This window comes from Anguilla rostrata, chromosome 5 (genome assembly GCF_018555375.3).
Source record: "Anguilla rostrata isolate EN2019 chromosome 5, ASM1855537v3, whole genome shotgun sequence".
Lineage (NCBI taxonomy): Eukaryota > Metazoa > Chordata > Actinopteri > Anguilliformes > Anguillidae > Anguilla > Anguilla rostrata.
Window position 1 is genome coordinate 4,019,226 of NC_057937.1, and position 23,245 is coordinate 4,042,470.

General features: G+C 42.6%; 3 protein-coding genes and 2 long non-coding RNA genes across 5 annotated transcripts in view; all 5 read right to left on the minus strand.

Annotated features, from left to right (window-relative positions):
• The window catches only part of LOC135256028 (mucin-5AC-like), a 181,088-nt gene that overhangs the window by 46,185 nt on the left and 111,658 nt on the right, over positions 1-23,245 (minus strand). The window lies entirely within an intron of this gene.
• LOC135254467 (uncharacterized) lies at positions 1,303-2,269 on the minus strand. The gene is made up of 2 exons (XR_010329902.1): positions 1,489-2,269; positions 1,303-1,452 (listed from the first exon to the last, which is right to left on the minus strand). It is a non-coding gene; the product is annotated as an uncharacterized LOC135254467 (long non-coding RNA).
• LOC135254464 (uncharacterized) lies at positions 2,475-6,002 on the minus strand. Its single transcript, XR_010329898.1, has 3 exons — positions 5,886-6,002; positions 3,037-3,101; positions 2,475-2,514 (listed from the first exon to the last, which is right to left on the minus strand). It is a non-coding gene; the product is annotated as an uncharacterized LOC135254464 (long non-coding RNA).
• On the minus strand, positions 10,752-16,340 carry LOC135254463 (mucin-2-like). Its single transcript, XM_064334639.1, has 7 exons — positions 14,901-16,340; positions 14,648-14,802; positions 14,207-14,328; positions 13,830-13,891; positions 13,466-13,566; positions 11,678-11,829; positions 10,752-11,208 (listed from the first exon to the last, which is right to left on the minus strand). Exons 1-7 carry the CDS (start codon positions 16,247-16,249, stop codon positions 11,116-11,118), a joined length of 2,034 nt encoding a protein of 677 aa, XP_064190709.1. The 5' UTR covers positions 16,250-16,340; the 3' UTR covers positions 10,752-11,115.
• Positions 16,437-23,245, minus strand: part of LOC135256003 (mucin-2-like) — a 9,088-nt gene continuing 2,279 nt past the window's right edge. Inside the window, exons 3-5 of the mRNA XM_064337877.1 lie at positions 21,189-21,384; positions 16,952-17,547; positions 16,437-16,637 (exon numbers count right to left, since the gene is read on the minus strand). Coding sequence (XP_064193947.1) covers positions 16,437-16,637; positions 16,952-17,547; positions 21,189-21,384 — 993 coding nt within the window. The remainder of the gene's footprint in view (positions 16,638-16,951; positions 17,548-21,188; positions 21,385-23,245) is intronic.

Consider the following 23,245-nt stretch of genomic DNA (forward strand, 5'->3'; position numbering starts at 1 on the left):
CAGCAGTTGTTGTGGGAAGATTCATTGTGGTTGGACTTCTGTTTTAGCTGAGTACCTAATGTGGTGTGAACTGCTGTTGTAGGTTGAACAGTTTTTGTTGTGGTAGCATAGTTGTAGTTCGGCCTGCATGTAGTAGGTGGTATTGTTGTCTGAGCAGCGATGGTGGTGGTCGGTTTAGTTGCTGTCTTTTGAGCTTCAGCCGTTGGAGTGGGAAGAGTTGTTGTGGTTGGACCTTCTGATGTAGCTTGAGTACCCAGTGTGGTATGCACTGCTGTTTTGGTGGAACAGTTTTTGTTGTTGGAGCGATCGTTGTAGTTTGAGCTGCAATCGTAGAAGGTGGTATTGTGTTTGAGCAGCTATGGTGGTGCAGTTTTAGTTGTAGTCTTTGAGCTTCAGCTGTCGTTCTGGGAAGATTCATTGTGGTTGGAGCTTCTGTTTTAGCTGGAGTACTTGATGTTGTATGAACTGCTGTTGTATGGTGGAACAGTTTTTGTTGTGGAGCATAGTTGTAGTTAGCGCTGTCTGAAGGTGGTATTGTTGTGTGAGCAGCAATGGAAGTGGTAGGTTTAGTTGTCGTTTGAGCTTCAGCTGTCGGTGTGGGAAGAGTGCTTGTGGTTTGACGGTGTTGTGGTTTGACCTCCTGTTGTAGCTGGAGTACCTAATGGGGTGTGAACTGCTGTTGTTGGTGAACAGTTTTTGTTGTTGGAGCAATAGTTGTAGCTTGAGCTGCAATCGTGAAGGTGGTATTGTTGTTTTGAGCAGCTATGGTGGTTGCAGTTTTAGTTGTAGTCGTTTGAGCTTCAGCCGTCGGTGTGGGAAGAGTTGTTGTGGTTGGACCTTCTGATGTAGCTTGCGTACTTAATGTGGTATGAACTGCTGTTGATGGAGCAGTTTTTGTTGTGGTAGCAACAGTTGTTAATTCAGCCTGCATTGTTGTAGGTGGTGTTGTTTTTGAAGCTATGGTCGTGGTCGGTTCAGTTGCAGTCGTTTGAGCTACAGCTGTCGGTGTGGGAAGAGTTGTTGTGGTTGGGCCTTCTGTTGTAGCTTGAGTACCCAGTGTGGTATGCACTGCTGTTGTAGGTGGAGCTGTTTTTGTTGTGGGAGCAGTAGTTGTAGTTAGAGCTGCAATCGTAGAACGTGGTTTTGTTGTTTGAGCAGCTATGGTGGTGGTAGGTTTAGCTGTAGTCGTTGGAGCTACAGCTGTCGGTGTGGGAAGAGGTGTTGTGGTTTGACCTCCTGTTGTAGCTGGAGTACCTAATGTGGTATGAACTGCTGTTGTAGGTGAAACAGTTATTGTTGTGGGAGCAATAGTAGTAGTTTGAGCTGCAATCGTAGAAGGTGCTTTTGTTGTTTGAGCAGCGATGGTGGTGGCAGTTTTAGTTGTAGTCATGTGAGCTTCAGCTGTCGTGGGAAGATTAATTGTTGTTGGAGCTTCTGTTGTAGCTGGAGTACCTAATGTGGTATGAACTGCTGTTGTAGCTGCAGTACCTAATGGGGTATGAACTGATGTTGTTGATGGAGCAGTTTTTGTTGTGGGAGCAGTAGTTGTAGTTTCAGCCCCAATTGTAGTGGGTGGTATTGTTGTTTGAGAAGCTATGGTGGTGGTCGGTTTAGTTGCAGTCTTTTGAGCTTCAGCCGTCGGTGTGGGAAGAGTTGTTGTGGTTGGACCTTCTGTTGTAGCTGCAGTACCTAATGTGGTATGAACTGCTGTTGTTGGTGGAACAGTTTTTGTTGTTGGAGCGATAGTTGTAGTTTGAGCTGCTGTCATAGAAGGTGGTATTGTTGTCTGAGCAGCCATCGTGGTGGCTGTTTTGGTTGTAGTCGTTTGAGCTTCAGCTGTCGGTGTCGGACGAGTTGTTGTGGTTGGACCTTCTGATGTAGCTTGAGTACCTAATGTGGTATGAACTGCTGTTGTTGATGGAGCAGTAGTTGTAGTTTCAGCCCCAATTGTAGTGGGTGGTATTGTTGTTTGAGAAGCTATGGTGGTGGTCGGTTTAGTTGCAGTCTTTTGAGCTTCAGCCGTCGGTGTGGGAAGAGTTGTTGTGGTTGGACCTTCTGTTTTAGCTGGTGTACTTGATGTGGTGTGGACCGATGTTCTAGGTGTAACAGTTTTTGTTGTAGGAGCTGTTGTAGTTTTAGCTGCTGTTGTAGATGGTGTTATTGTTGTTTGAGTAGCTATGGGGGTCATATGTTTAGTTGTAGCCATTTGAGCTTCAGCTGTCGGTGTGGGACGAGTGGTTGTGGTTGTAGCTTCTGTTGTTGCTGCATTTGTTGAAGAACTTGTTTTTGTGTAATTTTCATTTGTATATATAGCAGCTCTTGTTGTTTTTTGTGGTTCTTTTGTTGAAGCCTCATTCTCAAATGTTATGTTCATTCTGAAATATATATATTTAAAAATTTTAATGTTATTTTTGAAGGTCATTTTAATTTCAATCTTTAATTTGAAATGAGAAACTAAAATTCATTATACTTACAGTTGTCCGTTGGCTCCACTGATTTGCCAGCAGATGTAGACTGTCGTCGAATAAAAATATTCAGTTGTACTCGCATCATGATATTAGGCTCTTATTTACACATTACGTAATGTTATAACATGTACTGTGATTTGCAACCATGAGATAAATGTCAGTGTATTATTTTGCTAAATAATATTGTTACTATTTATTTAAATAAATTATTTAAAATAATTTCCAGCTGCTTAATGAGTATGTCTGAAAGTTACAGACATTTACACTGTCCTGTAATGTAATTTAAGGTGACAATGTATTTAACAGTATATTTAATGTATTTTTTTAAATAACCCTGTTCTATGAAATATTATATCCATAGTGATGCGCAGTTTCAAAATAATGTTTAAAAAATGATGTTTTATACACATTTTTCTGATGCTATTTTTTATTTCATTTTATGGAAGATTTTTCTGTTGTGCTAATTGTAGCATACACACAGTTCTAAGTATTGCGTTGCATTTTACCCGTTAGGACAGAACCACAAATATTTGCCATTGGAGGCAAAAGAAATATATAGCCTACTTACCCACGGTCACTAAGACCCTTAATTCTCTTCTGGTTTTAATGCCATGACATACAGAGGGAAACCATCTAAAATAGCAAAAAGAGGCCCCACATCAGTAGCCGCGCCCACAGAGATGACTTTTCAGGTAAATTCCCAGTAAGTTCTTTCCTCTGATCCTGATATGTGCAGTTTTGTTGCCAACATTGAATTGATTGTATGTGGAGTGAAGATAAAGTGCCTTTTAATCAATACGAGCGCATTTCTATGGACCAATCTCTTGTGGTCAAAAACATAACATTTATTACGTCTGTTAAACAGTGATTTTGAATTGTAGGACAAATATTTAAGGTCTCCTGAATTACAGTGTGATGTTGTGCCGGAAATAAAGCAACAGCACATCAGTTCAAGTAGATCACATTGTGTTTCCATCATTCTTAAAGAGCTAGCCCAGAAATGATGGCTTTTGCAAACCTGTACCTTTAGCTAGTTACACTGAATAACTTTCTGGGAAGTGTGAAAATAATAAACTGAATTACAATTGAAAATTGTTTTCATAGATCATTTAATGATGAACACTGTCTTATCTACCAACTTATATAAGTAAAATTCAAACCAGTATGCATTCTTTCATTTTCTAAAAAGCCAAGTGCATTCTTACAATATATAAGGATGCTCATGGCTGAAGATGCATACATGCTTGTCTACCAGTGCATTTCATAGATCTACCCCACCAGCATGAGTCTCCATTAATTAAGCAATTAAAACACCAGCATTCATAGTGTCATACGTGTATAAAATAGGCCTGTATTTTATTTTTTGTGTTAAGAAAATAAAATTCGATTTTGAACAAAGAATAACTAAGAATGTTAGTAATCAACATTTTTTCAGTATCAGTTCTTGATGTCGCTGATCTAATACAGACATGCAGCGTGTGAAACAAAATTAAATGCAAAATCTGGTGCACCTCACCATAACACGCATACCACAAGTCAGAAAGGTACTGGTATTTGTACCAAAACTATATAACATGCGTCAATTCAATCAGTTCCAAAGCCTCATGCATACATTTTTACCATCTATTGGCCAGCAGATGGTGCTGGCCAATAGTGTTTGATTTTTTTTTAAAGTTAAAAGTTACCAACCATTTGAATCATTGCATTTTACAAAGAATGTCATAAAAAGAAAACATATACAAGTGCAATCGGGATGTACATGGACAAAAAGCGACAACAACCGAATAATAAAAACATTAAGGTAGTAATAAAAGGAAATAAAAATGTCAATACATTTTAAGAGTGCAATAAAAAATATAAGCTCAAGGGGTTCTGAAGAATATTTTGCTGTAGTTGTCTAACAGTAAATTATTATTTTTTTTGCACTGTCATTACTCGATGACTCACGAGATAGTTTCTACCTTGCCTCATGCTGACTTCAAATAAGCACTTGGTGGCAGTATTTAACCACAGTCACCAACATTTATCTGACTGTCTGTGAGAAGCTTATAGCTCAAATGACCCATGAATCAAGCTTTTTTCCCCAGGTAGTGGGGCATTTCCTCCTGGTAACGGGACAGCTGCCCCTTTACAACATTTCACCATTTAGTTTCATAATAAAGTTGTAGTTTGTTGCAATTTAATTAACTTATAAATATGTTTACTTAAGTATGCTACTTTTGAGCATATTATATCGATATTCAAATTGCTTATATTTTAAAGAAAATATTCTCGATATGAACAATGATTATCACATATATAATATCGATTTTTATGCAATTTTTTATTTTATTTGATTTTTTGTCAAGTAAGAAATAGCGTAGTGAACCCGTGTAGCGCGTCACTGCAGTTGCGTGTGGACATTCTTCTTAAAGGCGGAATTTTACCCCGGTTTATCTAATACATATTATTAGGTATATTTCTGCAGCCCATGATATTGACCTAAAGTGACCGGTTGATAGCAGTATTTAAGCACTGAAATCCGTACGCATACCACTTCCTGCTAGCCAACTGTCCCAGGGGCAAAATAACTATTTCGTGATTAATCCTTTGAAGAGTAGGTTCTTTTTAATGTTATTATTTATTTATTTATTTATTTCAAAATCCTAAATCAGCTTTGTAGCACACCATTGCTACTACCAGTAGTGATTGTGACATCAGCATTTCAGTATTAGAATGCTCAATTAAGAAAGTGTACGAGTAATTTCACATTTTTATGACATGTTTGAGATCTTACACCTTAAAGGGTTAAAACCATAATTTATTAACTTGGCTATTAGATAGAATGTTGGATAAAAAATGCAACGGGCAGCAATATATTATAATTAGCCTTTAAATTGCATACTAATTTCAACAATTGTGTAATTGTGTAAAGGTTATTAGGCTTAAAAATATTTGTCACAAAAGAAACAAATGTGGAGTGGAGGCTATCGACTAATAAAGTATTTTATTGACATCGGTGTTACAGTTGTAAAAAAGGAGAGAGAAAATCTCCATGTAGAGGTTGCATTGAGAGCTTCCACTGCGAAAAAAAGACAATAGAAAATCGCGCAGACTTCAAATATTGTGCAAATGACGTTTTGGTACGCTGAAACAAATACCATCGGATAATTCAGTTACGCGCCCTATACAATGTTTGAAATGCTTTCTTTCAAATACAATAACAACCTGACTACAATGGTTGCTTAAATTCGTCATGCGTCATTCGTTCGTGTGAGCTTGAATGTCCTTAAGTCGTCGGATAATTGGGCTAATTAACTTTTGTGATTGCTATTAATTTTCGCTACAGTAAACACAAAGTCACCAACACCCTAATTTAACATTGTTTACAATCTCTACAAAGTTTAGCCTTGAATGTTTTTGGGGAAAAAAACTCACCCCCTCTGTTTTTCAAATGGCATATCTCTTTTGTCCAAAAGGCGATAGCTTTGAAAATGAAATCACTTCTGTACTGAATAACTTCACTGTGGAGTAGGCTAAGCTCCTTCTCTGAGAAGTAGCGGTTTGGCAGTGATCACCTTGACATGTTTTTTAAAAGGTGTGTTAGTCATTCGAGGGCGTGTAAAGTGCATTTTTATTAATTTCGACAGTCACGGCTTTTCCTGACTAGCAGAAAAAGGGTGTATAAACATTGCACAAAAATAGACGTTCCAAACAATACAAAAGAAATGTCTCAATAGCACCTGTTAAGTAAAGGTGTGGAGTTTTTTTTAAACCCCGGCGTGCTCCCTTCATTCATCCATTAGTCCATTCTACATTCCCACGCTTTAGCATATGAGGTATTTTTTTCTCGATATGAACAATGGTCATCACTTATTAAAAAATATCGATTTTTATTTTTTGGTCAGGTAATAAATAGCGTACTGAACCCGTATAGCGCGCTACTGCAGTTGCGTACGTGTGGACATAAATGGGGTAATTGGATGATTTCCTGCACCTGGCAAGAGCGGAGGGGGTGCTGCTTTTTATACTTGATTTAAGACGTTTGAGAGCGCAACTGGCTGACTAAAGTTGGTCTTGGAGCTGTTTGTGTCTTCGCTCGGTCTGCATGATGGTTCTCCACCGATAAACGTTTTTATAGCTTTGTTTGTGGCTTGATGTGCGTAGAATTGATTGCAGTGAACGTTGTCGCTGTGGACGCAGCCTTTTTGCTTTGTAGTGGTTGAATTACTGCGTGAACCTGAGTGTAGGGCAGAGCCGGTATAAATGTAACTATTTGTATTTTGCTCCTTTACTCCGAAACCCAAGCAATTATAGCCTACTATAAGGATTTTTTTAATGTATGTAAAAGAACACTTAAAACAGTGAGCAAAACTATATATATATATACATGTTTTTAGATTCTGCCTCAACATCAGAGCTGCACCCTGTCAGATGTGACGGATTCTGTACTGTCGTAGGCGGTAGCCCCACTTTCTGTGCCAGTGTCCCTTAAGGGTGCACAGCAACCACACAGCAGACATCGTCACACCGGGCGAAAGGAACCCAGAAAGAACGTACACTGCAACACGGCTGGAGCTCGTTAACTGGCAGGGAGACAATGGCCATTCCAATAGGCCTATACACGGGGAGGCACAGTGAGTGTGCGCGCGTGCACACAACCTTATTGCGGCTTGGTTTCCGACATTGGTTGAGTGTTGTGAAAAATGACAGATGAGGGGGAGTTGCTTGGCTGGTTGATGTCACCTTGTCAAAAGACATGCTCCACACTGGCACGAATCTCATTGAGCATGTTGCTGCAGGAAAACATGTAGAGGCAAAACTGAAGAAAGTATTGTCCCATGCTTTGAAATGCAACATAGCATGGGATAAAATTGCATTTGTCGCCAAAAATATGTCGCAATGAGAGACCAAGTTTGTGATTATGAGTTTGTGATTATGTAGAATTTCCTTGAGAGAAGTTGAATTGGTTTGTTCAGCATTATGTTCACCTGAGTTGCATAAAACAAGATATACAGTCACTGAAATTTGTTTTATATTAAGGTGAAAGATATAAATGGTATTCATTTGGCTTCATGGATTCAAACCTGCAAGTAATGCAAACGGCAGGGAATTTCACTTTAAATTAATGAAAGCAAACTCGTCACTGTTTTTCAAAGCTCACACATTTTCTCACACTCCCAAACTCAGATCCTGCTAAAAAGTTAAAAAATATAACTTAAAAATGAAAATCTCTCCTGTGTGCAATTAGATGTTGAATAGCCAACTCGCCTCCTGCACTAGAGTTGGCTACCTGGTCCTTGGTGATGTGTGGAGATTATTTAAAGGCACACCTGAAGCATTTGGTTGTATAATAAAGGCTACACTTTGATTTATCCTGTCATATGCAAAAGGGTATATGAGGTTAACCTGGGGATTGGAATGATACAAAAACATTAATTAAATTGAGTTAAATAAAATGTAGAGCTTGTGAACTGAATTATAAGGAGGAATATTAATGAAAATAAAATAAATATGTAGACAGCCGAACGTAATAAACTCTGTCAATTCAAGCGCTCCGTGGTAGTTACCGCCCCACTGTCATGAAAGTGACGCTTCGATCAATCGCATGCAACCCTTATTTTCTAAAAAAACAAAGAAAGCAACAAAAACAAGTTCAGCTCTAATTCAAATGCCTACAGGAAAAGCCAGTAATTGGGCCAGCAGGTTGTTGAGCAGGTTCAATGGAAGAAACGGTAACAGACTGAAGGGTGGAGAGTTTTCTCTAGCGTAACTGTAATTCTGTGCAGCGTCAAAATCCTAGGCCTTACAGGAGAGCCCCACCGTCTCCAGGCACCGAATCTCACAAGGACAACGGGCAGTTAGAATTATTTGGTTTCAGAGCAGCAGATGGAAATCCGTCCGACTGTACCTCTGCACTGGATTCGAACTGGAGGCGAGGAAACGGAAGTTATAATTTTTTGGATCTGGATCAGCCTAGGACCAGAGCCTAGTGCAACATTCAAGATCTGAGGGGGTGTTTCGCAAGGCAGGATTACTGACAACTAGATTACTGCTCATGGACTGAAGGAAAAATGGCCGTTCTGGGTTTTATTCTGTGATCCTGCTTCGTGACACCCCCCCCCCCCCCCCCGGGCTGACAGTGATAAACCTTCTCTGGAACTGATGCCACCTACGTGCTGGTATTTGCCCGTTCTCTTTTTGATGGCCAGGCTGGCACAGTACAGATCCGACGGGATGTTGTGATGGAACCGGGCCAGGCACAATCCTCTCTCTCTCTCTCCCTCTCTCTGGGCAGCACCCAGAGATTTGTGGGAGTGGGGTTTACCGCTGCAGCCCAACACTGCAACAGCAACTCCTATACATCCTGTCCCAAAAACATTCTCCCCCATGAGTCAGGACTGCTGAAACCATTGCCAAATGGAGCTTACTGTCATCCTGTTAAATTAGAAAAAAAGTTCACCTAGTTGGCACGCGCCCTCGTTTAACAATGTCTCGCCCATTATACTGCGAGCCTAGTGAATATTTCATTCAGACCTGCTGGTCACATACGTATTTGTTTTGGATTCAAATACTTTTCTACGCTTTACTGATCTTGTCTGGTGTGTTGGAACCAATGAAATACTCTCAAAAAGTGCAAGCCCGCCTTCTGGCCATATCGGCAGGCTCAGTTACACCAGGCAAGATCAACAGAGCACAGAAAAGTATTTGAATCCAAAACAAATATGTATATGACCCATGTCTGATTTCATGAGATTTATCTATCTATCCATCCATCTATTATGTATACCCGCTTATTCCTGGTCAGGGTCGTGGGAGGTGCTGGGGCCCATCCCAGCATGCATTGGAGCAAAAGGCAGTATTACCCCCTGGACACTTCGCCAGTCCATTGCAGGGCACAGACACCATTCTCATGAGATTTGTTTAATCTTTCAATTAATTTAGGATGGTCCTCTGATATGTGTTGCACATACTATGTAGCTGGACTATGATTACATGTGCGGGCAGAAAGTGTGTGCTGGGATTGGACAAAATAGTGAAAATACCACATAAATAAGGACTTTAAATTAGAAGCAAATTACACTTACAAACCCAGCTACAAAGGTGAGTTGGATAAAGTTCATAAAGTCTTGTACATGTCAGCTTGAAAAGAGGTTTGAACATCAGCACTTTGATATGAGAATTCCCAAACCAACGTGAGGCAAATAATAGGGTTCCAAAAGGAGACCAAATATTCGCTGTCTGAATTGCAGGTCCATAACATTAAAAAAAAAAAAAAAAATTTGTGGCAATGGAAAACAATGTCAAAAATGAAAGTTGAAAAAATGAAGTGAAATTGAAGCTCACTGATAGGGACGTACACTTAACAGGATACGTCAAAAACTACGACCTCAAAGTAGGCCGTGAATGTGTAGCTCGCATCATTTGCATATATTGTTTATTGCATTTGCACATTATATATGATTTAGTAGCACTCTTGGATGTCTAATGAGTGTATTAAGTTCATGTGAACAAACATGTCATAGCCTGCAGATTCAGAAGCAGACGTCAAACCAGGAATACTGAAATGTCAGACGGTAGAATTAAATGCATTGTTTCGGTTGAAGTTGGGTGGTGACACAGTTACTGGTCTAAAGAAACATATTTGTCAGGGCTCATGCCTTAGTTAAATAGATTTACTAAAACCACTGGTTTTCATTTAAATGAAAATAACCTTTGTCATGCACAGACACTGTAATTGTCATAGTGACTCATAGTGACTGGCACCTGCCACACACCTAGAGGCATGCTTTAAATTTTTTTAAACCTGCAAAAGTGCACACGCCTGATTCTAGTTGTCAAGGTGCTTAGCAAAGACTCTAGTGCAGGGATCAGCAACTCACGGTTCTCGAGGGCCGAGAACTGCTGGTTTTCCACCCTCCCTTTGCCTGGGAGTCAGGTGTGAAGACAATCTGGCCAATCAGTAGCACTAATTACCCGGGAGAAGAGAGAACCAGGGCTGGATTTGTATTTGAGGGCCAGAGTTAATGATCCCTGCTCTAGTGGTTGATTAGTAGAATCAGGTGAGTGCACGCACACTGGCCCTTTCTGGAAAAGATTGAGGACCCCAGCTCTAAAACATGAAAAGCACCTCATTAAGAAAAATTAACATCTTGTTAAAATGCTGGGATTGCAGCTGAGGCTGCATACACAGAGGCCCCCCAGGACTGAGTTAGAGAACCACTGATCTACTGGAACAGGATGGGCCAGCTAGCATGATGTATTTAATGTAAAACAGGCGAAGAATAAATATGTAGCCTATAAAACTTTTAAAATTCTTTATTGTTTTAGAAAAAAAATTGAAAACAAGAGGAAAAAATGACATTCTATAGTGATTTGTTTTGCTAAGCAATATATTTGTTTTCAACCTTTCCAAATTACAAAAATGCCTTGAAATAAACAATACATATGAAATGAAGCATGACAGAATAGCTAAATTAATAAATGTGAATTTTTTGCTATTTCCCCTTTGATCTCATTACATGGATTTCTCAGAGAAGTATTACATTGTTCAGCCATACAGTTGCTATTTACAGTATGTGCTGGACGAACATTCATAATAAAACAATAGTCATGATAAAGCTTTACAGGTTTTCAGATTCCAGCTAATGCTCAGAGCTCCACCCTCTCATATGAGATGCGTCCTGTACTGCTGAATGTGGTAGGCCTGCCTCCTGTGCCAACGTCTCTTAATGGCCGCACAGCAACCACACAGCTGACACTGCAACACAGAGGCAGAGAAAGTCAGAGAGGGAGAGGGAGAGAGCGCATACATTGCAGCACAGAGTGAAAGCGAGAGAGAGAGGAAACTACCTCAAATAATCAATAGAGAAAGACAGATAACACGCACAATACACAATTATGCAGGTACGCAGGTACACACATACACACACACACAGTCCCGTATTGCTATCCTTGTGAGGACTTCCCATTGACTACATTCATTCCGTAACCTCTAACCCTAACCCCAACCACTAAATGCCTAACCTTAACCTTAACCTAATTGTAACCTTAGCCTTAATCCTAAATCCTAACCCTAAAACAGCCCATTGACCTTGTGGGGACCAGCAAAATGTCCCCACAACGCATAATGTTCCTCATCTTTCTATCTGTGTGGGGACATTTGGTCCACACAAAAGTAGTATTACAAGTTCACACACACACACACACACACACACTGCAGTACTTACACCCAGGAAGATCCAGAAGGGGAGGAGGAGGATGATGATACTGCAGGGGATGATGATGGCCAGGGCCCATCCAGGGAACCTGCCTGCTGTACTTGTGATCAGCTGCAGGACAGGGCCCCTTGTGGTGGGGGGGGCTGCGGTGGGGGCCAGACCTGAATGCACAGACACAATGAGTAATACAAACTCATCAAGCTGGGACTTCATCCAGCAAAGGGACTCAAAGGGCCATATTTTCAAGATAACCGTGGCATGCCTGTGTGGTGCTAGTGCAGTGGTCTCCAACCCTGGTCCTGGAGAGCCACAGGGTCTGCTGGTTTTGTTTTCACCTTAAAATCAGCACCCAATTGAGACCCAAGACACCAGGTGAGTTGAGTTAAGTGTGTAATCAACTGCTCTAATTGATTCATGAAGTGCAGAGTCATTTTGAAAAGCAGCAGACCCTGAAGCTCTCCAGGCCAGGGTTGGAGACCACTGTGCTAGTGAAACTGCTCATGACGTCCTGAGTAAACTGAACAGCTTTATGACCGCAGAAAACCTTTTTTAAAAAAACGCTTATGAATCATTCATAGCTGGCAAAATGACCAGACATCCTTTTGTGATGTTTCAAAGGGCACTTGTATCCAAAGCCACAGGCATCAATCTTGACAGCATTTTTGCCACCTTGCGAAAGTGCGGGAGAGGTGACCGTTATATTCGGCCAACTATTATCATAGGCTACGATGTGAGCAGTAGGTTGTGATTTTTATGATCTTAGCGATTCCATTCGGAGAGTGTGATCATGTAAATCATGGGCTTCGGATGTACACGGCAGGTGATTTAATCATGAACTTTAAGCTCTCAACAGTTGAAAGTCTCACAGTTCGTTGGGTGGTCCAGCAGTGGTCCAGGAACGTCAATAAAAACATTGAGGACTTTGCAATTTTGGCGTAGAATAATGCGTATGCGTTTCCATTTTAGCCCGTTCAGGTCGCCTTTTGACTCTAACACTGGTGTATTGTGCTGCTTTGATGCTCTTACCAAAGCGTATTAGGCTACATATGAATGTTGAACATTCAAGGCAGAAAAATGATCATAGAAGATCGTTTGGATCTTCTAGCTCTACTTGAAATGTTGGTGATTTTTTAATCTACTGTAGGTCTTTCCTTGGTGCAAGTCGATCCGGATAAATGCCTAAAACTTAAAAATGTAAATGCTACATTTATGATGGATATTGACGAGATACCATTTCTATATTTACAAATTGTTTAAGATGTGCATTTGTTTATAACCTAAAACTATAAATAAGATGTGCTTCAAGCCAGCTAAATAAGAGGGCTGGATAGGTGCTCCAGTGTTCCTTATTTTGGACCAATCCCCGTGAAGTTTCCAGGTAAGGAATTTTCTACTCTAGTTCCAACCTAAAACACCTCGACATAATTAGAATTTGAAATCTTGTGACGTGAAATTCATCCCAGGTCCTATTTTCATGTATTGCACTGTTTCGGAGCTGCCGCTAAAATATAGCGATTGAGAATATGAACTGTTTCTGCTTTTGTCCAAACTATTCAAGTCCTTGTCATGGTTGCTTGTATTAACGTTACTTTATTTTAAACAGGCTACTGTTTCTTCTACTGTTTTATGTGTTGATAAGTATCTGGGTAAATATTACATCTATTCTGTTGCATACATTTTATGCATCTGTGCTGTGCAACTGTGCTAGCTGGGTGCTGCTAAGGAACTCTAGTATTTGTCTGAAATACAGCTTGATCACCTTTTCAACAGCTGTTTTGTGTATTTTGAGCAACCTACCACTAATTGTCAGTATCGCAGACAAGAATTTGCTTGGCCGTTTGATGTCATCTTGCCGATAGACGTACTCCACAGTTGCATTAATCTGGTTAGGCGCGTACCTGTAGGAACATAATAAAAGCAGAATTATTTAAAGCTTGGTTTCGTGCTGATGAAATACGCCTTGTGTACATATGATGACAAGGAAGAAATTACACCTTGTCTGCATAAATATGTCAATTTTTGTTTGAAGCAACACAAGAGATGCAAGTTGGCTCTCTAAGAAATTGTCATTCTATGTGTGTCATTAATTTGTCATTTTGATGTTTATTTAAAGCTCAATGAAATAAATAAATAAAAGCAGAGACTCCTGGCTGGCACTTACATATATTTTGCTTGTGGAAAGATGGAAAGATTTGCACCAGGTTTGCTCAGAATGATGTTCAACTAAAAACCAAAGGTCAAAGTAAAAACAAAGAAATTTAAAAATTATCATTAAAAATAATGCCTCTGGGTTTGTGATACAAGAGATGACTTGTAGTAGCTGCACTAGAACTAGCTGGATTACAGCATTGAGGTTAGAATGCTAAATCATCACAATTCACAAATCATTCTAGACATTTTGTTGTATGAAATTATACCTCATGTTCTCAAAATAACATGTTTATTATTGCAAGTTGTTATAGCAATATCTGGAATTAGTTGACTGGTCAAACACTTTTGTGGTCCTACTCTAAATGTATGCTGAACAGATTGGCTCACCAGGTTGTCGATGGAGTTCTGAATTGATTTGTACGTCTCACGCCTTTGTCCAAAGTTCACTGGCATATCCATGTTATTTATCTGATAGCCCAGACTCAAAGCAAATGAATTTTTGGATAGTTCTGAGAGAAAAAAACAACTTTATTCTAGCAGTTCAACGTGATTTCCTAACATGAACTCTTCCGCAATATTTGCCTCAGTGAAATACATACACTGCAATGCAGAACTGTTTGAGTATGCTTATATAAAATAAAAGAATGTATACTCAATTTCATAAGATTATTTTTTAGCTTCCAAATGCTATGAAAGAAAATAACTGAAAAAGAAATCTTATACATTAGCTAAAAGGGTCCTTGGAACATTGTCAAAGAATTGAAGGTGATGGACTTGAAGCTGACAGGGGACAGAGAAAGATTTGGGGTTTGTTAGCGTGTGACTTACTCTCAAAAGCACTTTTTTGGAACTTCACTGGATCAATCGAGTGACTTTCATGACCATTCAAGAGAGTGCTGACCAGGGGTATAATCTCACACTCACACGGGACGGGTTTCATGGTGTGGAACACAAGTCGGATGAAAATAAAAACATTGACATGGCTGAGGAAACACATGGAGACAAAAAGCGAATTAGGTTGCTAAGAGGAGTTATTTCACAAAATGGAAAGGAACTCTTAAGGATAAAAATAGGAACATACCTGGTAGCTGGTTTCCAGGTTGTTTGAGCGGCTTTGGTGGTCGTCATTCCAGAGAGAGTTGGGGCAGCTGGAATAGGTAGAACACTTGCAGTAATGGAGGGAGAAGTCGCAGTAGCAAAAGATACAGATGTAGATGTTGGACCATTTCTGGTGGTCAGAGATTCACTTGTAGGACTTTGACTTGTGGTTGGAAAATTTGATCGGGTTGGACCTGCACTTGCTAAAGATGTTGTCGTGGGAGATACCATTGTAGTTCTTGGATTACTTGATGTGCTCAGAGTTTCAGTTGTCGCAGGACCTTCAGTTGTGGGTGGAACACTTGTAGTTGGAGCTTCACTTGTAGTTGGAGAAATTGTTTTGGGTGGTGCTACACTTGTACTTGGAATAGTTGTTGTGAGTAGGGCAACACCTGGAGTTTGAGTAATTGTTGTTGGTGGTGCTGCACTTGTAGTTGGTGTACTTTCTGCAGTGGTTTTGGGGGGAGACACAGTTTTAGTCAACAGACTAGTTGTGGTCCTCAGAGATTCAGTTGTTGTAAGACCTTCAGTTGCAGCTGCAACAGTTGTAGTGGTTGAAGGTCCACTTGTGGGTGGGGCAGTTGTTTTTGGTGGTGCTGTACTTGTAGTTGGGGCAGTTGTTACTGGAGATTCACTTGTAGTTGGAGGAATCGTTTTAGGTGGGGCTGCACTTGGAGGAATTTTTGTGGGTAGTGCTGCACTTGTAGTTGGAGCAATTGTTGTGGTTAGCGCTGCATTTGTATTTTCTGCAGGTATTGTGGTGACAGATACAGTTGTTGTTACTGGAGATGGCGTGCTCAGGGATTCAGTTGTTGTAGGACCTTCAGTTGTGGGTGGAATACTTGTGGTTGGAACTCCACTGGTATTTAGGCGAATTGTTGTGGATGGAGCTGCACTTGTAGATGGAGCAATTGTTCTGATTGGTGCTAAATATGTAGTTTCTGCAGCAATTGTGGTGGGAGATACAGTGGTAGCTATTAGATGAGCAGTGCTCCAAGATTTACCGGTTGTTGGACCTACAGTGGTGGGTGGAACATTTACTGTGGTTGCAGCTCCACTTATACTTGCAGCAATTGTTGTGGCTGTAGCACCACTAGCAATTGGAGCAATTATTGTGGCTGGTGCTGCACTTGTAGTTAGAGTAATGGTTGAGGGAGATGCTACATTCGTAGCTGCAGAAATTGCAGGAGTTTGAGCTGCACTTGTTGTTGGGGCAATTGTTGTCATTGAGGCTGCAGTAGTAGATGGAGAAATGGTTGTGGGTGCTGCTTCACTTGTAGTAGGAGCAATGGAAGTGGCTGGAGCTGAACTTGTAGTTGGTGCAGTTGTCATGGTTGGTGCTGGATTTGCAGTTGGAGTAATGGTTGTGGGTGCAGCTGTAATTCTAGTTGTAGCAATAGATATGGCTGGAGCTGAATGTGTAGTTGGGCTAATTGTTGTGGTTGGTGCTCCACTTGTAGTTTTAGTCATTGTGGTTGTAGCTTCACTTGTAGATGGAGCAATTGTTGGGGTAGGAGCTTCACTTGTATGTGGAGATCCTGTTGTGGCTGGAGCTACATTTGTTGTTGTAGGAGTTGCACTTGTTGTTGGGGCAATTATTGTCAATGGTGCTGCACTTGTAGCTGGAGCAATTGTTGTCAGTGGTGCTGCACTTGTAGTTGAAGCAGTCGTTGTGACTGGAGCTGCATTTGTTGTTGGGAAAATTGTCAGCGGTGCTGCACTAATAGTTGGAGCAATTGTTGTGGGTTGTGCTGCATTTGCAGTTGGAGTAATTGTAGTGGTCAGAGCTTCACTTGTAGCTTGGCCAGTTCTTGGTGGTGCCGCACTTGATGTTTTAGCAATGGTTGTGTGTGCTGCTGCAGTTGTAATGTGAGTAATTGTTGTGGTGGGAACTTCACTTCTAGAGTGGGCAGTTATTGTTGCTGGTGCTGCACTTGTCGTTTTAGCAATGGTTGTGGGTGCTGCTGTAGTTTTAGTTGGAGCAGTTGTTGTGACTGCAGCTGCACTTGTTGGGGCAATTGTTGTTGGTTGCACCATGCTTGTAATTGGAGCACTTGTTGGGATGGGTGCTTTTCTTGTTGAAGGGGCCATTGGTGTGGCTGCTGCTGCACTTGTGGTTTTAGCTATTGTGGCTGTAGCTTCACTTGCAGATGGAGCAATTGTTGAGGGTGGAGTGGCACTTTTAATTGGAGCAAATGTTGATACAGCTGCACTTGCGATTGGAGCAACTGTAGTGGTTGAAGCTTCACTTGTTGTTGGGGCATTTGTTGTCATTGGTGCTGCACTTGTAGCTGGAGCAATTGTTGTGGTGGGTCCTTTACTAGTTGTTGGGGAAAATGATGTGGGTAGTGGTGCATTTGTGGTTTTAGCAATTGTGGTTGTTACTTCACTTGTAGATGGAGCAATTGTTCTAGTTGGGGTGGCACTTGTAGTTGGGGCAAATGTTGATGGGGCTGCACTGGTAATTGGAGCAACAACTGGGGCTGGACTTGCACTTGTAGTTCGGCCAGTTGTTCTGACTGAGGCTGCAGTTGTAGATTTAGAAATTGTTGGGGTTGTAGCTGCACTTGTAGCAGGAGCAGTTGTTGTGGTTGGAGTAGTGCTTGTAGTTGGAGCAGTTGTGGAATGTCCTGCAATTTTTAGGGTTGGAGTTGCTCTTATAGGAGTGCCAAATGATGTTAAAGGGGTTGCACTTGCAATTGGAGCAATAGTTGTGCTGAGAGCTTCACTTCCAGTCGGGACAGTTGGTGGTGGTGGTGCGGCACTTGTCATTTTAGCAATGGTTGTGGGTGCTCCTGCAGTTGTAGTGTGAACAATTGTGGTTGGAGCTTCAATTGTTAGTGGAGTACCTGTTTTCGCAGAAACTGCACTTATTGTTGGAGCATTTGTTGTGCCTGGAGCTGCAATTTTAGTTTCTTCAATTGTTCGGGTTGGAGTTGCTCTTGTTGTTGGGCCAATAGTTCTTGATGGGGTTGCACTTGTAATTGCAGCAACTGTTGTGGTAGAAGCTTCAATTTTAGTGTGGGCAGTGGTTGTTGGTGGTCCTGCACTTGTTGTTTTAGCAATGGTTGTGGGTGCTGCTGCAGTTGTAGTTGGCGATGGTATTGTGATTGGAGCTGCACTTGTTGTTGAGGCAATTGTTGTCAGTTGTGCTGAACTTGCAGCGGGAGCAATTGTGTGTGCTGCTGCAGTTGTAGTGTGAGCTATTGTCGTGGTTTTTTGGGCAGGCTCTTTACCTTTTGGGGCGCGCTTGTTGACATTTTCCTCTTTAGTCTTGTTGGGGTGCTGTGCACTGCACTTGTTTTGTTGGGTTTGGATTCACTTGTACTCTTTTTGTGGTGCCTGTGCGGCTGCACTTGTAGTTTGTTTTCTTCCAATTGTTGTGTAGCTTGAGTTTAGCTCGTGTTGTTCGGTGGCCAATTGCTGTTGTATGGGTTTGGCGGGACTTGCAATTGGATTAGCTACTGTTTGTTGGCCAGGAGCCTTCATTGAGTTGTAGCGTGGCAGTTGTTGTTGGTGGTGCTGCACTTGTCGTTTTAGCAATGGTTGTGGGTCCTGCTGCAGTCGTAGTTGGAGCAGTTGTTGTTCTGATTGTGGAGCTTTTTAGCTGCACTTGTGCCTGGAGCTATTGTTGTCTGTGCTGCTGCAGATGGTGTGTGATCTATGTTGGGGTAAGAGCTCACTTGTAGTCTGGGCAGTTGTTGTTGGTTGTGCTACACTTGTCGTTTTAGCTATGGTTTGTGGTGCTGCTGCAGTTGCAGTTGGAGAGTTGTCGTGATTGGAGCTGTACTTGTAGCTGGAGCAATTGTTGTCTGTGCTGCTGCAGTTGTTGTGTGATCCATTGTTGGGGTAAGAGCTTCACTTGTAGTCTGGGCAGGTCTTGTTGGTGGTGCAGTACTTGTCGTTTTTGCAATGGTTGTGGGTGCAGTTGTAGTTGGAGCAGTTGTTGTGATCGGAGCTACACTTGTTGTCTGGGCAGTTGTCACTGGTGCTGCACGTGTAGCTGGAGCAATTGTTATGTGTGCTGCTGCAGTTGTACTGTGAGCAATTGTTGTGGTTGGACCTTCGCTTGTAGTGAAGGCAGTTGTTATTGCCGGAGCTTCACTTGTAGTCTGGGCAGTGTTTGTTGGAGGTGCGGCACTTGTAGCTGGAGCAATTGTTGTGTGTGCTGCTGCAGTCGTAGTGTGAGCAATTGTCGTGGTTGGAGCTTTACTTCTTGGTGGAATACCTGTTGTGCCTGGGCCTGCACTTGTAGTTTCTTCAAGTGTTGGGTTTGGAGGTGCTCTTGTTGTTGGGCTAATTGTTGTAGATGGGGTTCTTGCACTTGCAATGTTGTGGTGAAGCTTCACTTGTAGTCTGGGCAATTGTGCTGGGCAGCTGCTGGTGGCGCTGCAGTTGTAGTTGGAGCAGTTCTTATGATTGGAACTGCACTTGTTGTTGGGGCAACTGTTGTCAGTTGTGCAGAACTTGTACCTGGAGCAATTGTTGTGTGTGCTGCGGCAGTTGTAGTGTGAGCAATTGTTGTGGTTGGAGCTTCACTTGTAGTCTGGGCTGTTGTTGTTCCTCGTGCTGCACGTGTCGTTTTAGCTACGGTTGTGGGTGCTGCTGCACTTGTTGTTGGGGCAGTTGTTGTCAGTGGTGCTGCACTTGTAGCTGGAGCAATTGTTGTCTGTGCTGATGCAGTTGATTGAGCACTTGTTGGGGTTGGTGCTTCACTTGTAGTCTGGGCTGTTGTTGGCGGTGCAGCAGTTGTCATTTTAGCAATGTTTGTTGGGTGCTGCTGCATGTTGTAGTTGGAACGTTTGTTTGTGTGCTGCTGCAGTTGTCGTTTAGCATGGTTGTGATTCGAGCTGCTGTAGGTGTAGTTGGGGCAATTGTTGTCAGTTGTGCTGCACTTGTAACTGGAGCAATGGTTTTGTGTGCTGATCAGTCATTGTGTGAGCTCTTGTTGAGGTTGGAGCTTCACTTGTTGTCTGAGGCAGTTGTTGTTGGTGGTGCGGCACTTGTCGTTTTAGCATGGTTTGTCGATGCAGCTTGCAGTTGTAGTTGGAGCGTTGTTGTGTGTGCTGCTGCAGTTTGTAGTTGAGCAATTGTTGTGGTTGGAGCTTCACTTGTAGGTGGAGACCTGTTGTGGCTGAAACTGTAATTGTTGTGCCGGAGTTGGACTGTAGTTTCTTCATTGCGGGGTTGGAGGTGCTCTTGTTGTTGGGCCAATTTTGTTGATGGGATTGCACTTGCAATTGGCAACTGTTGTGGTAGGAGCTTCAATTGTTGTGTGGGCAGTTGTTTCTGGTGGTGCGACACTTGTCGTTTAGCAATGGTTGTGGTGCAGTGTAGTTGTAGTTGGACAGTTGTTGTGATTGGAGCTGCACCTATTGTTGGGGCAATTGTTGTCAGTTGTGCTGCACTTTGTCCTGAGCATTGTCGTGTGTGCTGCTGCGAGTCACTTGTGTTTAGCTCTTGTTTTGGGGGTTTGGGCTTCACTTGCCGTCTGGGCTGCTGTTGGTGTGTGTGCTGCACTTGTTGTTTAGCAATGGTTGTGGGTGCTGCTGCAGTTGTAGTTGAGCAGATGTTGTGCATTGGAGCTGCACTTGTGGTTGGAGAACCTGTTGTGGCTGGAACGGCACTTGTTTTTTGGACCACTTGTTGTGCCGGGGGCTTCGCTTGTCGTTTTTCTTCAATTTTTTGGGGTTGGAGGTGCTCTTGTTGTTGGCCAATTTGTTTTTTGATGGGTACACTTCCCCTTGTTGGGGTTGGAGCTCTACCCCTTTTCCCCCCTTCCTGAGCTGCTGTTGGTGTGTGTTTGCACTTTTTTGGGGAAATTGTTGTCAGTGGTCGGCACTTGTCCCCGTTGGAGCAATTGTTGTGTGTGCTGCTGCAGTTGTAGTTGGAGCATTTTTTTGTTTTGATTTGACCTGCACTTGTTGAGCAATGGTTTCAGTGGGTGCACGGGATAGCTGGAAAATTGTTGTGTGTGCTGCGGGCAGTTTTAGTGTGAAAAATTTGTTGTGGTTGGAGCTTCCCTTGAAATTTTTCTTCAATTGTTGGGGTTGGATTGCTCTTGTTTTTGGGGCCAATTTTTTGTTGTGGTTTGCACTTGCAGTTGTTGGGGTGGAGCTCACTTGTTGTCTGGGCAGCTGTTGTTGTTTGGTGCGGCACTTGCCGTTTAGCAATGGTTTGGTTGCACGGCGTTGTTTTTAAACCCAGTTGTTGTGTTGGGCTGCACCAAATTTTTTGGGGCAATTGTTTTTCATTGGTGCTGCACTTGTACCTGGAGCAATTGGCGTGTCGGGGTTTGCTGCGTCATTTTTTGTGAGCTCTTTGTTTGGGGTTGGAGGTTCCTTGTCGTCTGGGCTGTTGTTGGTGGGGTGCTGCACTTGTGCTGGAGCAGTGGTTTTTGTATTGCTGCATTTGAGTGTGAGCCCCCTTTCCCTTGGGTTTGGGGCTTTTCTCTGGTTTGGGAAAACCTGTTGAGGGGGAACTGCACTTTTTTGAGGTTGAGCTCACTTGTCATCCCGGGCAGTTGTTTTTTGGGTGTGCGGCACTTAGTCGTTTTAAACAATGGTGGGGGGGGTGCAGCGACAGTGAAGTTGGAACAGTTGTTGGATTGGAGCTGCACTTGTTGTTTGAAGTGAATTGTTTTGGGAAGTTTTGGGGGCTGCTGGCCTTGTTTAGCTTGTTGGGGTTGGAGCTTCAATTTTGCTTTTTGGGGGGCGCATTTTTTTGTTGGTGGGATGCTGCCGCGTTTATTTGGGCAAAGGTTTGTTTGGGCTGCCTTTCTTTGGCAGGGTTGCCAGTTGGGGAGTTGTTTTGTTGTAATTTGTTGGGGGGGGGTGCCTTTTCGGTGGCTTGGGGGGGGGGTTGTTGTAAATGGTTTTCTGGTTTTGCACGGGAGTTGTAGTTGGGGCAGTTGTTTTGATTTGGGCCTGCACTTGTTGAGGCAATGGTTGTCAGTGGTGCTGCACTTGTAGCTGGAGCAATTGTTGTGTGTGCTGCTGCAGTTGTAGTTGGAGCAGATGTTGTGATTGGAGCTGCACTTGTTGTTGAAGTGATTGTTGTCAGTGGTGCTGCAGTTGTAGTTGGAGCAATTGTTGTGGGTTTGGGTTTCCTTGTAGGTGGAGAAACTCTTGTGGCTGAAACTGCACTTGTTGGACTAATTTTGTTCCTGGAGCTGGACTTTGTGTTCCCCTTTAATTGTTGGGGTTGGAGTTGCTCTTGTTTTTGGCTTATTGTCGTTGATGGATTGCACTTGCAATTGGGCAACTGTGTGGTAGGGCTTCAATTGTTGTGTGGGGAGTTGTTGTTGGTGGGGGAGCACTTGCGTTTACAATGGTGGTGGGTGCAGCGGCAGTTGAAGTTGGAACAGTTTTGTGGGTTGGAGCTGACTTGTTGTTGAAGTGTTGTTTGTCAGTGGTGCTGCACTTGTACCTGGAGAAATTGTTGGGTGCTGCTGCAGTCGTTTGTGAGCTCTTGTTGGGGTTGGAGCTTCACTTGCCGTCTGAGCTGCTGTTGGTGGTGCTGCACTTGTTTTTTTTTTAGCAATGGTTGTGGTGCTGCTGCAGTTGTGTTGGAGCAGATGTTGTGATTGGAGCTGCAATTGTTGTTGGGGGATTGTTGTCAGTGATGCTGCAGTTGTAGTTTGAGCAGTTGTTTTGATTTCACACTGCACTTGTTGAGGCAATGGTTGTCAGTGGTGTGCCTTGTAGTTGAGCAATTGTTGTGGGTTTGGGGCTTCAATTGATGGGGGGCAGTTGTTTTGGTGGTGCTTTTGTCGTTTTAGCTTGGTTTTTTGGGGGCTGCTGAGTTGCAGTTGGGGGTTGTTGTGATTGGAGCTGGATTTGTAGCTGGAGCAATTGTTGTCTGTGCTCCTGCAGTCATTGTTTGAGCTCTTGTTGGGGTTGGAGCTTCAGTGTCATCTGGGCTGCTGTTGGTGGTGGTGCTGCACTTGTCGTTTTAGCAATGGTTGTGGGTTCTGCTGCGTTGTAGTTGGAACGATGTTTGATTTGGCTGCTCTTGTTGTTGGGCCAATGTTGTTGATTTGGGGTTGCACTTGCAATTGTTGTGGTTGGAGCTTCAATTGTTGTCTGGGCAGCTTTGTTGGTGTGCTGTACTTGTTGTTTTAGATTGGTTGTGGGTGCGCTGCGTTGTAGGGTTGAGCATTGTTGTCTTGCAGCTGCAGTTGTAGTTGGAGCAGTTGTTTTCATTTGACCTGCACTTGTTGAGGCAAGGTTGTCAGTGGTGCTGCACTTGTAGCTGGAGCAATTGTTGTCTGCGCTGCGTTTTGTTTGGGGAAATTGTTTTTTTGACCCCTTGTTCAATTTGGGGTTG